This window comes from Myotis myotis, unplaced genomic scaffold (assembly GCF_014108235.1).
Source record: "Myotis myotis isolate mMyoMyo1 unplaced genomic scaffold, mMyoMyo1.p scaffold_m19_p_3, whole genome shotgun sequence".
Lineage (NCBI taxonomy): Eukaryota > Metazoa > Chordata > Mammalia > Chiroptera > Vespertilionidae > Myotis > Myotis myotis.
The window spans coordinates 170,067,627-170,083,499 of NW_023416335.1; the positions used below are offsets into that span (position 1 = coordinate 170,067,627).

A 15,873-nucleotide genomic window follows, 5' to 3' on the forward strand; every position below is an offset into this window, starting at 1 on the left:
ACCTCAACCTGGTAGGTGGAGGTCATGCTATATCACTTTTATTTTTTTTATTTTTAAAAAAAAATTTTTTTTTATTTCAGAATAAATAAGAGGGAGAGAGAGATAGGAACATCAATGATGAGAGAGAACCATTGATCCACTGCCTCCTGCACGCTCCCGAAGCCCTGGCATGTGCCCTGACTAGGAATTGAACTGTGACTTCCTGGTTCATAGGTCACTGCTCAACCACTGAGTCACGCCAGGTGGGCCTTTCATTTTTCTAATGTTTATTTTTTGGTCAGCTCTGAGAACTTTCTAATAAATGTAGTGATTTGTTATTTTGTGTAATTATCTGCTGACACAAAGGAAAAAGAAAGAGGCTTTCTCCAAAGAATCAACTCTGAAGCAACAATGCATAAGGCCATTGAATTTTTATAATCCTTTTAACTACCTTCTCCTCGAAGTCCCTCTCTTGGCAGCGTGGACGGTCTCCCGTCCTTTTGGGTGCCTGCAGTGCAGTCGCGTGGCTGGTTCACCAAAGGAAAGGGAGCTGGGGCAACAGCTCCACCTTCGGGAGGCAGTGTGGGGCTGAGGGCTTTGAGATCACAGGCCCGGTTCTAAGGGTGCTGCCAATGACCTTACTGACCTTGGACAGTTGACCTGTGGCAAATCACTCTGAGGCCGGCTCCTCCTCTGTTAACAAGATACACCCTGATTGGGTTGCTTGATGTGGCGATTAAATGCCATAACACTAACAGGCAAGGCCGAGAAAACTGTGTTAGCTGTCAGAGCGCCAACAAATGAAACCAAAAGCCGTGCCTGTGATACAGTGACTGTCACTCAGGTCCCTTCAGTTGGTCTCTCCAGGCAGTCGAGGAATGCAGTGCTCGGTGTGGGTTGTGGAAAGGCCGGGAGGGTGTGTACGAGTTGCAGGCCTGAGATGTGGCGGCACATCCAGATGATTGGGAGGTGGGGGGTTGTGGCCTGCAGTGCAGAAGTTGATTTACCTTGATTAGGATAGACATTTATGTACCTTCGCCACAAAAGGCTAATCAAGGAACACAGCCCTCAAAGGAACTCAGATCCTTGGCAATCTGCACCTCTGCGTTACCTTAGAAAATCCGTGGTTTATCTTCATTTGTGGTGTTTTCTCTTGTCTTAGAAGATTATGACACTTAATTTTTAGGTTTTATTTAATATTTATGTTCTTTGTAAGTTTGTGCAGAGTAGATACCTTAGTGTCTTCCTCCTAGGCCAGATGTGTCAAGGGACAAATAGGTATATTTCATGATTCAGGTGAAATTGCATTGCAGATACCCCTTCTCCTGGGGAGGTGTTTGAGTTACTAATTAAATTCTTAACCTCTAGTTTGGGACATATGGAAGCTTTTGTTTATTAGTGGTGGGGGGGGGGGTGTGTGTGTTTAAACGAAAGCAAAAGACTAAATCCAAGAAATGTTCTGTCATTAACACATTCTTTTTTATTGAGGAGTAAGTGCAATGCCCCCGTGTTTAGAAAGCCTTTCCTAAGTCAAGACATGAATGAGTTGCACCTGTGTGAAATGATGACTGTTTAAGAGGTCATAACCTCCCGGTGGTGGTGTAGGAAATGAGGTCATCTTTACTTTTTGTTCAGTGTGAATGAAAGTTAAATTTATTAGTTGGAATAATATCTACTGTGTGGCTTTGCTCCTGCTGCTGGGAAAGATCACAGCCATTGGGTGTTTGGCCTTCCATTTGTGTCCTTTGACGTATAAAAGAAAAGCCATACGTTTTCATAATCATAGGTTTTAGTAGGTAACCTTTTCTAACATGGTAAGTATTTCGAGTTGCGTTGAGATAATCACTGATAAATGACTCAGTTTCAGTCTGGAAGTGTTGAGGTTTTTCCTCCCTGTTTAAGCAAACAAGGGAATTTTTTAAGGCAGAATAATTTTTGGAAGTCTGATATAGCAGGCACATAGTCTAGACCAGTAGTCGGCAAACTGCTGCTCGCGAGCCACATGCTGCTCTTTGGCCCCTTGAGTGTGGCCACAAAGTTTCAATCGCACTGTACGTGGTATTTTGTGGAAGAGCCACACTCAAGGGGCCGCAGTTTGCAGACCACTTTGTTGTGGCCCCACCCCATAACAAAGAAACAGAATTTCCTGAGGATGAGGCCCAGAAATCAGGATTTTTAAAAGATTCCCAGGTGATTCCAATGTGCAGCCAAGGTTGAAAACCACTGGTCTAGACCAGGGGTGGGCAAACTTTTTGACTCGAGGGCCACAATGGGTTCTTAAACTGGACTGGAGGGCCGGAACAAAAGCATGGATGGAGTGTTTGTGTGAACTAATATAAATTCAAAGTAAACATCATTACATAAAAGGGTACAGTCTTTTTTTTCAATAGTTTTATTCATTTCAAATGTGCTGTAGTTTGCCCACGGCTGGTCTAGACTCTGGCTTTTATTTTAGCTATTTGACCTTGGGCAAGTCACTTAACTTCCTTGAGCCTTGTTTTCTCTAAACTTGGGTTGGGCTAATTATCTAATTTTTTTTTTATAGAGGGAAAGGGGCAGTTATAAAAAGCTTCATCTGATTCTGAAAATCTTGTATCTTTGTTTCTTCTTGGGGCCTTGGGATAAGGAATGATTTTTTAAAATCAGAAAAAAAACAACTTATAAGGAACATACATGGTGATGACAGAGTTCCCTGGGGTGTAGGCAGGGACTGTCACAGAGACACCTTTATCGCCCTTTATCTGAGGGGACTACCTTCAGACCTGGACCTCCATCTTACTTTGCCCAAAGGCAGGCTGTAGCATATCACACATAGTAGGCGCTGCATAACGTTTCAGTGGATGCCTGCTAATAATGCAGCTCAACACTAATAGTCAGCACACTGGGTTTTATTTTAACCTTGCGCTTGGATTCAATTATTTTTTGTTGAAGGAACTCATTAATGAATGTCTGGCTGACTGCAGCCCATAGATAGCAAGGGCTTGCAGATTTAACATGCTATATAAGGATTTAACTGTGCTATTTCTACCCAATGACTAAACTAAGTTTAGTGTCTCTCAGAACTTTATTAGAAACCTGAAACCTAAGCAATTTGGCCCAGTGGACCCACACCACAGGCAGCAGTGCCTGGGTGGGGAAAATCAATGAGGAAATGTGGAGAGTGGAATGGGGTCTGGAGCCATTTTTCATGGCACATAGTGGGCAAGGTGGGAAGAGGCACAGTCCCCACACTTCTTTTTTCAACTCATGGGACTTCACAGGGATGTTATTTGTGGGAAGTTTAATCTGATGTGTCAGGCAAGGCAATTTTCCTAAACCTTTCCAATGAATAATTGTGTGGAGACGCACCTTCGAAGGACCACTGGGACTAAAGTAATTTTGGTGGCATCTTCTGAAATGCGGAGCTGGGAGGGGGCTATTTCTGCATTATGGAGTCCTGATTTTAAGTGTCGGTGGGCCTGGGGGCGGTGAACTAGTAAATTGGGTGTTTTCTGAGAGCCCAGCTATATGTACACAAGCATCCAATAAGGGCCATGCCTGCAGGTTTTCAATTTGCTTTTTCTTATATTGTCCACAGCAGCCATTGTTTGATGTCCTGTGACTGAGAAAACCAGCCTCTGAACGTTGCTATGCCTTTGGAGATGGAGCCCAAAATGAGCAAACTCGCCTTTGGGTGCCAGCGAAGTTCCACGTCAGATGATGACTCTGGCTGTGCGCTGGAGGAGTATGCCTGGGTGCCCCCCGGACTTCGACCAGAGCAGGTGGGAACCTGGTCGTCCCATGTGGTGTTTTTCAATGAGTTCAGATTTTTAAAGAATTTTTAACAATTTATAGAACATCTCTGCCACACTGACACGCTATACCCTCCTCAGTCCTCTCTCTCCTTTGGATGGTTTTACAGTTTTGCTTTTCAAGGTCATACTTGGTTTCTCAGTGAAAGTTTTCTATTCCTCTTGGGCTCTTGGGTCCAGAAGCCCTAGGAGGATGCTCTGATGACCGGAACCCAGAGCACTGCACGTGCGTTTGTTATGTGGGTTTCTGATGAGCCCCTTTGCAGAGAATGAGAGGAATTTAACCTTTTGAAAAACTTCAGTAGCAACAAAAAGGTAATAAAAGAGGCAAGTTTCCATGCCAGCTCTCAGCAGAGCTTTTGCTTTGGAAGAGAGAAAATGCAGAGCTGGGAGAAACCATCTGAAGTGTCATTGGGTTGACCTTTGATAACCTTGCACATAAAAGAATCTGTCACCACTCAGTGTGGATGGAACCCTAATATCGAAGAGCTAATTTGGGGCTTTGTCTGGATTGTTATTTTAAGGAAGACGAGAACATTCTGTATGCCTATTTTTATTTTCCCAATGTCCATATAATGATGAACTTGTTAAAAATTGCAGGTGATAAATATTATCATGTGGGCTGAGGCATAGTTTGAAATAAAAGGTGCCGACTGGGTGTGCAGTAGCATAAAGAACCCCTGCCCTGGCCAGTTTGGCTCAGTGGATAGAGCGTCAGCCTGCGGACTGAAGGGTCCCAGGTTCCGACCAAAGGCATATGCCTGGGTTGTGGGCTCGATCCCCAGCAGGGGATGTGCAGGAGGCAGCTGATCAATGATTCTCTCTCACCATTGATGTTTCTATCTCTCTCCCTTCCTCTCTGAAATCAACAAAAAAATATATTAAAAAACAAAACAAAAAAAGAACCCCTTCTAGAAGCTTAGAGTGGGTAGGTTTTGTGAGATACTAAGGCATTGAAGCAGGGCAGGCCCCCAATTCCCCAATCTCCTGTCTTTCTTTCTTGAATCCCTTCTTTCTCAGCACCGTGGTACTCATGAAGGGATGCTCCTTTAAATAAAACAGAAAAAAATGGAGTTCTCCTTTCCAAATGAACCAGGTCTAGCTCAGTATGGCTCCCCTCCAGTGTCTTTGGGGAAACTGACTCCGGTATTTAGAAAATAACACCCATGGAAGCAAAGAAAGCCGATGCTTGGAGAGAACCTGATAAGGAGAGTTTACAGAGGGTAACAAAACAGCTTTTTGTCTTTGTAACATGTAAAATTCAGAGATCAAATTCAGTGTGCTTGTGTGCTGGCGGGGTTTGGGACAGTGTCACGCAGCCTGTGTGGCCATTTGTAGCATTCACCCAGGACTCTCTCGCTGACCCTGGGGAATTGTGGCATTAAATGTGCATATTTTATGGCGTGTAATTTATGATGGCCCTAATTGTCACTGCAAATTGCATTCCTGAAGAAGAGTTAGCAGCGGCTGGGTGCGAGTTGGCTCAGCTGGTCTTCTCATTAGCACCAGAGGCCAAACCTTGCCCCTGCAGGGACAAGTAACTTTTTAAGATGGAGTGAGCTAAGACACTCACCTTCTCGGTCTTTCTCTCCCTCTCTTCCTCAGATCCAGCTCTATTTTGCTTGCTTACCAGAGGAAAAGGTTCCATATGTTAACAGCCCTGGAGAGAAACATCGAATTAAACAGCTTTTGTACCAGTTGCCACCACATGATAATGAGGTAAAATAACAGGAAGAAGGCTAAGAAAATAAACACGAAGCATTGAGATGTCCCTCATAAACCCCAGCTCCTCCCATCACTTGCCTTTCTTTAGTTAAAATGTGGCCGGAGAATACAGCTTTCCATTCTTTCAGCGAGAAAAGGGTGTCAGTGCAGTCAACACAAGTTGGTTTTTATAGTGTTTGCAGCCACCCACCGACGCCCAGGGCCCTGCAGGTGTCTGAGATCGCCCTGCCCCTTCATCCAGGCTCAATGCCTCAAGGTAGTTCAGGCCCAGGAGTTGACTTGAGTGCCTGCAGAAGGGAGAGCAAACGTGGCAATTAAGTTTAAACCTTTTGTAGAAAGGTTAATATGTTACATTGTTTTAGAGTCTCTGCTGACAAGAGTTGAAATTAAACATTTCATATTTTAAAAAAAGAGTGTTCTTTTACATTGCTTTTCCCTTTTGCAGTCGGCCAATATTCCACTGTTCACATCTAAGCAAAATAAAGAGCGGGCCCAGGTGTCTGTGCATCGATAAGTGGGAGGCTCTTGATGGATGGGAGGGAAAAACAAGTGGCAAGAGGAGTGGAGCAGATGATCTCATTCCTGGAGGGAAAGGGGGAGCAAACCAAGACTGTACACTTGTTTGTATACATCCAGGCACGGTACGGCAGGACATGCGCTCCGTTAAGTGGTTACCTGTGGGGCCTGTGGGAAGGGGTGGTGGTGTGAAAGGAATTTTTTTCTTAAGCTTTTTATTTTAAAGTCATTTTAGATTGACAGAAGAGTTGGAGGTGTTAGAGGTCCTTAGACCCTTCTCCCAGCTTTCCCTGTTGTTAGTATCTTCCACAGCATTATGTGCATTGAAACTGAGACGCTAATATTGCTGTTATACCATCAACCAAACTGTACACTTTATTTAGATTTCTAGTTTTGCTACTAATGTGTCTTTTCTATTCTAAGATCCAATCCAGAGTACCTCATTGCATATATATATATATATATATATATATATATATATATATATATATTTTTTCCCCCCTGAGTCTCCTTCACTCAGTGACAGTGAATATTCAGTTTTTTCTTCATACATTTGTTTGGGGGTTTTTTTAAAGTAGGCTGTAGTTTTTTTAAGAGGCTGTAGTTTTGAGTCAATGAAAGGTCAGGTGTTATTTCTAAACTGGCGATGCACGGGGGCAGGCCATTAAGTGAGCCCTTCGTTTCTGGAAATGGAGAACTGGTGAGGGGGACGCGCTCCAGTGTGGTGCTTCTGTGTTCCTTCCGCGAAGGTGCGGTATTGCCAGTCTCTGAGCGAAGAGGAGAAGAAAGAACTGCAAGTGTTCAGTGCTCAGCGGAAGAAGGAAGCACTGGGAAGAGGCACCATCAAACTTCTGTCCAGAGCCGTGATGCACGCCGTGTGCGAGCAGGTAGCCCTTTCTAGAATGAGCGGCCTGTGGTGGTGATGTGGATGGAGTGAGCTGGGGGTGGGAGGGTGACAGGGCTAGCACACGTGTGGGCCCCAAAGGCCTCCAAAAACTAAGCCAAAGATAGGCAGCCTAGCTCTTTATCAAATGGGGGTTCGTGTTTATAACTGGCTCACTGCCGTGTATGACGGGGAGTCGGTCTGCCCTTAGGCAAACATCAGGTGACCTCCTGCTCCCCTTAGGGCCCCGGCAGGTTGGGAGGTGCTAGGATACACCTCGTGTTCACAAAAGCCAGACATAATGAAGACCTTCAGATCCTGACTGGCCACTCTCAGCGTCAGAAACGCATCCAGCAGGAGGCTGGCTCCGGAAAACCACCCTTAATGTGCGTTGGCCGAAACCCTTCTTAGGAACAGCCGAGTGGGGAAGTCTGGGAGGCCTGCTCATTTCAGCTGAGAATCGCACATAATCCAGCATTAAGGAGCTACTTAATCACTCGCAGGGGTGGGAGAAAAATAAAAGGCTTTCCTGACAAATTTGGGATTTAGTGGCAAGTGGAGAGGCTGAGAATCCCGTCATCGCAGGAGGATCGTTCTTTTCTGCTTTCAGTGCGGGTTGAAGATCAACGGCGGCGAGATTGCGGTGTTCGCCTCGAGGGCGGGCCCCGGAGTGTGCTGGCACCCGTCCTGTTTTGTCTGCTTCACGTGTAACGAGCTGCTGGTGGACCTCATCTATTTTTATCAGGACGGAAAAATTCACTGTGGCAGGCACCACGCTGAACTGCTCAAGCCACGGTGCTCGGCATGTGACGAGGTAAAAAAGTTCACCCCTTCACACTGGGAAAAATAAGCTCCCAGTCGGCCAATATTCCACTGTTCACATCTAAGCAAAATAAAGAGCGGGCCCAGGTGTCTGTGCATCGATAAGTGGGAGGCTCTTGATGGATGGGAGGGAAAAACAAGTGGCAAGAGGAGTGGAGCAGATGATCTCATTCCTGGAGGGAAAGGGGGAGCAAACCAAGACTGTACACTTGTTTGTATACATCCAGGCACGGTACGGCAGGACATGCGCTCCGTTAAGTGGTTACCTGTGGGGCCTGTGGGAAGGGGTGGTGGTGTGAAAGGAATTTTTTTCTTAAGCTTTTTATTTTAAAGTCATTTTAGATTGACAGAAGAGTTGGAGGTGTTAGAGGTCCTTAGACCCTTCTCCCAGCTTTCCCTGTTGTTAGTATCTTCCACAGCATTATGTGCATTGAAACTGAGAAGCTAATATTGCTGTTATACCATCAACCAAACTGTACACTTTATTTAGATTTCTAGTTTTGCTACTAATGTGTCTTTTCTATTCTAAGATCCAATCCAGAGTACCTCATTTAATATATATATATATATATATATATATATATATATATATATATATATTTTTTCCCCCCTGAGTCTCCTTCACTCAGTGACAGTGAATATTCAGTTTTTTCTTCATACATTTGTTTGGGGGTTTTTTTTAAGTTGTTTTTTTTTTATCAATAAAAAAATGATATTTGAAAGTTTTTTTTGAAACCGAAAATGAAAAGAACGGAGTCTTTAGTCTGCCGATGGCCACCAGGTCAAGCGAAGCCGCAGCTATGCAGTGTAGCTCACACAGCCCAGCGTCTGGATTGCTGTAAATGTTGACTCCACAGACATTTTTATGAGTTTTCTATTAAAACACAGACCACTGAGTCATTTCAATGTGAATGTCTTCTTTGCCAGATTATGCCGATAAAATGCGATTGGGGAGCAAAATAATGGCCAAATTAATGGTCTCCAATGAAGAAATCTGTTTTATTTTTCAATTATGGTTGACAGTCACTATTACATTGGTTTCAGGTGGACAGCATGGGGGTTGGACATTTATAAAGTTTGAACAAGCACTTAGGTTCTCTCTGTTCACATTTTCAATGACTGCTCTTGTTTTATAGCTAAAGCGAGATAGAGTAAAGCTTGGGGCTGTAAGAAACAAGGTTAGCCATCGAAGCGACGTGGCCTTGGAAACAGCTCACAGTGATTTTCAGTCATCCTCTGCTTTCACATTCCTCTTACAGATAATTTTTGCGGATGAGTGCACGGAAGCAGAGGGTCGCCACTGGCACATGAAGCACTTCTGCTGCCTTGAGTGTGAGACGGTCCTGGGAGGGCAGAGGTACATCATGAAGGACGGCCGCCCGTTCTGCTGTGGCTGCTTCGAGTCTCTGTATGCGGAGTACTGCGAGACCTGCGGCGAGCACATCGGTGAGTCACAGCCCCGCCTGTCTGCTCAGGCTCCTTCCCATCAGCCTTTAGGATGCTCCACAGTCTGTTTTGTTTTGTTTTTAAAATTGAGGTATAATTTACATACAGTGAAATGTACAGATCTTAAATGTTTCAGTTTTATGAGTTTTGACAAATGAATATAGAATCCATTCTCGTTTGAGGGATTTGCCTTCTACAAAGTTGCCTGACTTACGGAATGTCGAGCATTGCTCCTGGGGGAAATACAGGGATAGGTTCCTGCCCGCCCCTAGTCACATAGATTGTTGGCTCACTAACATTGAACTTGCAGCCAGCAGCACTGTACCGTGTGACTGACTGAAGCTTATCTAACACACGTATTTTTTTCTGTAGGGCAGATCACAGCCTTCTTGTACTTAGGATCACTAGACAGCATTTCAGCACTATGCTTGAGGGCCTTTTAAATAGCAAAAGCACCAAAAAAGTACAAAAATCTAAAGAAAACATGGTATAAGTCGACCACGAATATGCCACTTGTTGAAAGCATAAGAGCAGAGACAAAGGCGGAGGGTCACCTTGTTTGACCTCACCTGGGAGCATATATGTTGGTCAACTCAAACTTTTCACCCCTCTGCACATGTCCGAAAATGACCTTGAAAACTGCAAGTATTGATTTGGGGGTTACAAATGAATTTTAGCAGGTAGGCAATTCGCAGATACAGACTTTGTGTGACCCACAACCCTGTCAAGAAGCAGAACATTCCCATCACCCCTCTTTCCATCTCTTCCTTCTCCCTTTGTCTCAAGGTTGAACTATCGCCTGTTGTTCTATCCTTTTTAAAAACAGGTGTGGACCACGCCCAGATGACCTATGACGGGCAGCACTGGCACGCGACAGAAGCCTGCTTCTCCTGTGCCCAGTGCAAAGCCTCTCTGCTGGGGTGTCCCTTCCTCCCCAAACAAGGTCAGATCTATTGCTCAAAAACGTGCAGCCTCGGCGAAGACGTCCACGCCTCCGATTCCTCCGACTCTGCGTTTCAGTCCGCCCGGTCGAGAGACTCCAGAAGAAGTGTCCGGATGGGCAAAAGCAGCCGGTCAGCGGACCAGTGCAGACAGTCTCTCCTCTTGTCCCCTGCTCTCAACTACAAGTTCCCTGGCCTCTCCGGCAATGCCGACGACACCCTTTCCCGGAAGCTGGATGACCTGAGTCTGTCCAGGCAGGGAGCAGGTTTTGTCAATGAAGACTTTTGGAAAGGCAGAGTCGAGCACGAAACCCCAGAAGACCCCGAAGAATGGGCCGAGCATGAAGATTATATGACGCAGCTCCTCCTCAAGTTTGGTGATAAAAGCCTCTTTCAGCAGCAGCCCAACGAGATCGATATTCGAGCCAGTGAGCATTGGATATCTGATAACATGGTTAAAAATAAGGCCGAGTTAAAGCAAAATAACCAGAGCCTCGCGAGTAAAAAATACCAATCTGATATGTATTGGGCACAGTCCCAAGATGGCCTGGGAGATTCTGCGTACGGCAGCCACCCAGGCCCGGCAAGCAGCAGAAGGCTCCAGGAGCTGGATCTGGACCATGGGGCCTCGGGATACAATCACGATCAAGCACAATGGTATGAAGATTCCCTGGAGTGCTTGTCAGACTTGAAACCGGAGCAGAGCGTCCGGGATTCTATGGATTCTTTGGCTTTGTCTAACATCACAGGTACGTAATCTAGGGATTATGCGGTGTTTGGAAAAAGAGCCACTAAAAAGTCTGTTGTGAAAATTTACCGTTCAGCGCCAGGAGGGGCTACGGTAATTAAAACTGGAGACCAAGGGAAGGAAGGAGTCTCATCCAAGGAGTCTCATCCAATGCCAAACACCGTATAGCAAAACAAACATGCAAATGTGTGTGCGTATATGTACACACACACACACACACACACACATATGTATATTCATACATATTCTTAATAGATATATACTTTTTCTTTAATATATATATTTTATTGATTTCAGAGAGGAAGGGAGAGGGAGAGAGAAATAGAAACATCAGTGATGAGAGAGAATCATTGATTAGCTACTTCCTGCACGTCCCCACTGGGGATTGAGCCTGCAAACCCAGGCATGGGCTCTGACCAGAAATTGAATGGTGACCTGATTCATAGGTCAGCGCTCAACCACTGACCCACACTGGCCAGGTTCATTACACTTATTTTAAAGAGGAAGAAACTGACTTACTTCGATAATGGAGTCTGTATCTGTGTCTGAAAGATACTATACTCTTTGGATTGTACTGTATAAAATTCAAGTTATTAAAATCAGTCTGCCACTTTATAAGCTCATAACATTCTTTGTATTTCCCTGCATTGCCCTGTGGCAACAGATAGCTCAAAAATAGCTGAATAGTTTTTAACCCAGAATATAAAATAATTTCACTGTAATGTTTTCAAAGCACATTCCTGTCAGTTATCCATATTGTATCCTTAAAATGACCTTGAGCTGTAGAGAGTGGATATTATTGCATTTTCTAAATGAAGAACTTGAATTACCAGAGGCTAAATGCCTAACTGCACAGAGGTTTTTAAAGGCAAGATCAAGCCTGGAACCCAGATTCCCTCCTGTATCTCATATTTGCAATAATTGTCTTTGGATGCAAAAATGTTACCTGGCTAATTATAGTCAGACAAATGACATCCAGTCCTTTCATAAAGGTGACATTTCCATAATGTAGACAGGAAAGGCTTTAGCGGCTGCCCGCCGCCAGGAATGCCCTGTGCCAGGTGCTGCAGCGGCAAGGAGGCGTGAGCCAGCGACCCCCCAGGTTTCTGTTGGACTTGTCAAAGGGGAGTTGAGGAGCGGTGGATGAGACTAAATTATGAAGCATCTCCTGTTTTGTTTTTAAAATTTTTTAAGATTTTTAAATTAATTTTTAGGGAGCAGGAGAGAGAGAGAAAAACATCAGTGTTCTCACACTGACTGGCTGCCAACCGCATGCCCCCTACCGGGGATCAAACCTGCAACTGGGGCATGTGCCCTTTTGGTGCACAGACGACATTCCAATCAACAACCACACTGGCCAGGATTAGCATCTCCTGTGTTTTAGGTCTTATATTAGGAGTTTAACGTTTATCAAAAAATAGACATCATTTGGTACACACATAAAGTGTTAGGGCTAGACATTCCTTAACAATACAGACTGAATTAGGCTCCCTTTAGAAAGCAGGAAGTTATGTAGTAGCTACTAGACACCAGGCCACACCTGTCCTTGCTGTCACTTCCTGTCTGCTGGGTATTCATTTATCTTTACTTGCCTGGGCCCTCTTAAAAAGGGGGAACAGTATCAGTTTTGGGAAAAGTTTCAAAGTAAGACTAATCTGGAGGTGACATGTTATTTCCTGGGTTGAAGGGGAAGAAGAATGGATGGCAGTCTAGGATAGGGGATGGCAAACTTCTGTGAAGGGCTAGATAGACCTTCTGGGCCACACAGCCTCTGTTGCACATAGTCAGCACTGCCATTGTGGAAAGCAACTGTAGATAATACGTAAATGAGTAGGTGTGGCTGTGTTCCAATGAAACTCTATCCACAAATAGGCTGTGGGCCGGATGTGGCCCTTGGGCTGTGGCTTGCTGACCACAGTCTCGGTATGCAATGAAGAAAATGAGTGAGGGTGTAAGAGGAGGACAGTAACAGTGGCCATGTGGATGTAAAGGAAGGGACTGATGGAGATGCTCAGGTGGAGCAATCTGGCTTTAATGGATTGAGAGGCAGAATTCCTCCATGTCATGTGAATAAAGTACAGTGGGGCCTGGACTTACGAGTGTCCCAACTAACGAGTTTTTCGAGATACGAGCCGTCTCTCGGCCGACTTTTTGCTTTGAGTTGCGAGCTAAAATTCAGGTTACGAGCCAACTTCAGATACCCCACCACTAGTTGGCGCGGCGAACGTCACAGTGAACGCCACAACATCAGCCCAGCATCACGTGTCTCACTCGTTCACTTTAATGATTTGACATACAAGTAATTTGAGTTACGAGCTCCATCACGGAACGAATTAAACTCGTAAGTCAAGGCCCCACTGTAATGAGATTTTTTTAAAATAAATTTTTATTGATTTCAGAGAGGAAAGGAGAGGGGGAGAGAGAGAGAGAGAGAAAGAGAGAGAGAGAGAGAGAAATATCAATGATGAGAGAGAATCATTGATCAGCTACTGCACGCCCCACACTGGGGATCAAGCCCACAACCCTGGCATGTGCCCTTGACTGGAATCGAACCTGGGACCCTTCAGTCCGCAGGCCAACACTCTATCCACTGAGCCAGACCAGCTAGGGCTAATCATGAGATTTTTATGAAGAGCTTTTACATTGTTGCTATTCATGCCATGTTCTGTAACTAGTGTTTGGCTCTAAAACAACTGGACTCCTAAGAAAGGCTGTGCCCCTCGGGTCAGTAATAAAATTCATACCTCCTGTCTTTATATGCATGTTGCGTTTACTTGGTGGGTGGTAATCAAATATTGAAATTGAGGAGAATTTTCTTTGAAATGCTTCCTTTCAGTAGCTTGTTTGTAATAATTGTCAGACTATTAGGGTCACTGAGACTTACACCTTGTCTTGGTTTTTCTCGTAGGGGCTTCGGTGGATGGAGAAAGTAAGCCAAGGCCATCCTTATATTCTCTGCAGAACTTTGAGGAGATAGAGGCAGAAGATTGTGAGAAGATGAGCAACATGGGGACTCTGAACTCTTCCATGCTGCACCGGAGCGCCGAGTCCTTAAAGAGCCTCGGTTCAGAGCTGTGCCCAGAGAAAATCATGCCGGAGGAGAAACCAGTCCACCTGCCAGTGCTCCGAAGATCCAAGTCCCAGTCCAGGCCCCAGCAGGTCAAGTTCTCAGATGATGTCATCGACAACGGGAGCTATGACAACCTGGAGATCCGGCAGCCCCCGATGAGCGAGAGGACGCGGAGGCGGGTGTACCACTTCGAGGAGAGAGGGTCCCGGCCGCACCACCACCGCCGCCGGAGGAGCAGGAAGTCCCGCTCCGACAACGCCCTCAACCTGGTCACGGAGAGGAAGTACCCTCCCAAGGACAGGCTGCGGCTGTACACGCCCGACAACTACGAGAAGTTCATCCAGAATAAGAGCGCCCGGGAGATCCAGGCGTACATCCAGAACGCCGACCTCTACGGGCGCTATGCCCACGCCACCTCCGACTACGCGCTGCAGAGCCCGCAGGTGCCCCGCTTCCTGGGGCTCTACGGGGAGGACGACGACTCCTGGTGCTCCTCCTCCTCCTCCTCCTCCGACTCGGAAGAAGAAGGCTATTTTCTTGGACAACCGATCCCCCAGCCCCGGCCACAGAGGTACGCCTACTACACAGACGACCTTTCCAGCCCCACGTCTGCACTCCCCACGCCTCAGTTTGGTCCAGGCATGACTAAACCCAAGAAGAAAAAGGGACACAAGGGCAAAAACTGTATTATTTCTTAACCCAGTAGCTGTGGAGGTCCTGTCTCAACTTAGCCATTAACCCTCTTGACTCATATCCTTTTTCTTTCGTAGGAAAGTTGCTAAAATAGTTTAAAGTGCTTTGCCCATGTACATGAGCCCCCCCGACTGTTGTTTACAGTGTCAGATGAACACTCAGAAGGTGTGATTTCTCCCATTTACCCTCCTCGGACGGTGCCAGTCAGGTACATTAGGGTGTTGCATAGCAGCTTTGGTTTCCAGTCTGCAAGAGAATCTTCTAGAAACTCTCATAAGGTGATTGGACGGGGGTACTGATTTTAGACGACGGAGAACTTCAGCCGCCTTTGTAAAGCAATAGTGTTTGTCGTTGTCCACGCCAGGTTGGCCCAGGCCTGATCGGTCTGTCTTGTGCGGCATGCACGTAGTCACACTGACCCAGCCAACACTGTGCGCCCCATCCCACGAGGCCACCTCGTCCCCTTGCAATCTTCTTTAGCCAGGTAAACTTTGTATTATTGTATTAGCTCCAGCTACAGATTGAAACACAAAACAAAAAAACTTTGCTATTTATAATGTAGTATTTCATAGACTTAAGTGTATTCCTAATTTAACGGTGCAAATATTAATGTACATAATGTACAGTTCAGATTTTAAAGCTGATATTTTTATATCCCTGAATTGCAAGATGTTTGTTACACTGCAGTGCTAGATTTGTTAGGGAACCAGAAACAGCATTTATGGATGAAATGATTGCTTGTATTTTAGTCAGGGTTTATAAGTCTAGATGGTCAAATTTATATTGCCTAGTGATGGAGAGTTCAATTTTTTTGACTTTTTCCCCCCAATATTAAAAAGGCTCTGTATGCATGGTGGGGCTGTGTAAATAGTCTTTAAAACTATGGCCCTATTAATCTTCCGAATGTTATTTATGGGTCAAGTAATGTAAACTGTATAAATGTAAAAACAAACAAAAACCCCATATAGACCCCTGGAATATATGGTAAAAACAAGTAGAAACTTTGGGTGGATGTTTTTTTTCCCCACTTGGGGATGGTGGGGGGGGGGGCGGGGGGGAGGGAGGAGGTCCCATTTTTAGCAAGGTGGTGATTATCTCATGGGAAGAGACCAAAACTACAAGGATCTGCTTTTTTGTGGCAGAGGACTTTGTAGATTTATTATTTGAAGAGAGGTTATTCCTTTTCATCCCTCCCTTCCAGCTAATTTGTTAGCTTTTAGCAGCAATTTTGAAAACCGGGCCTTCTGATTATGTTTTTC

The 15,873-nt window shown here is 45.3% G+C and overlaps 1 protein-coding gene across 3 annotated transcripts in view; it reads left to right on the forward strand.

Annotated features, from left to right (window-relative positions):
- PRICKLE1 (prickle planar cell polarity protein 1) overlaps nucleotides 1-15,635 on the forward strand; it is a 103,905-nt gene extending 88,270 nt beyond the window's left edge. For all 3 annotated transcript variants that reach the window (XM_036297607.1, XM_036297608.1, XM_036297609.1), the window contains exons 2-8: nucleotides 3,557-3,740; nucleotides 5,376-5,489; nucleotides 6,761-6,898; nucleotides 7,505-7,708; nucleotides 8,976-9,162; nucleotides 9,989-10,852; nucleotides 13,760-15,635. In XM_036297607.1, the coding sequence (XP_036153500.1) occupies nucleotides 3,609-3,740; nucleotides 5,376-5,489; nucleotides 6,761-6,898; nucleotides 7,505-7,708; nucleotides 8,976-9,162; nucleotides 9,989-10,852; nucleotides 13,760-14,619 (2,499 nt within the window). In that variant the 5' untranslated portion in view covers nucleotides 3,557-3,608 and the 3' untranslated portion in view covers nucleotides 14,620-15,635. The remainder of the gene's footprint in view (nucleotides 1-3,556; nucleotides 3,741-5,375; nucleotides 5,490-6,760; nucleotides 6,899-7,504; nucleotides 7,709-8,975; nucleotides 9,163-9,988; nucleotides 10,853-13,759) is intronic.
- The last annotated feature ends 238 nt before the right edge of the window (nucleotides 15,636-15,873 follow it).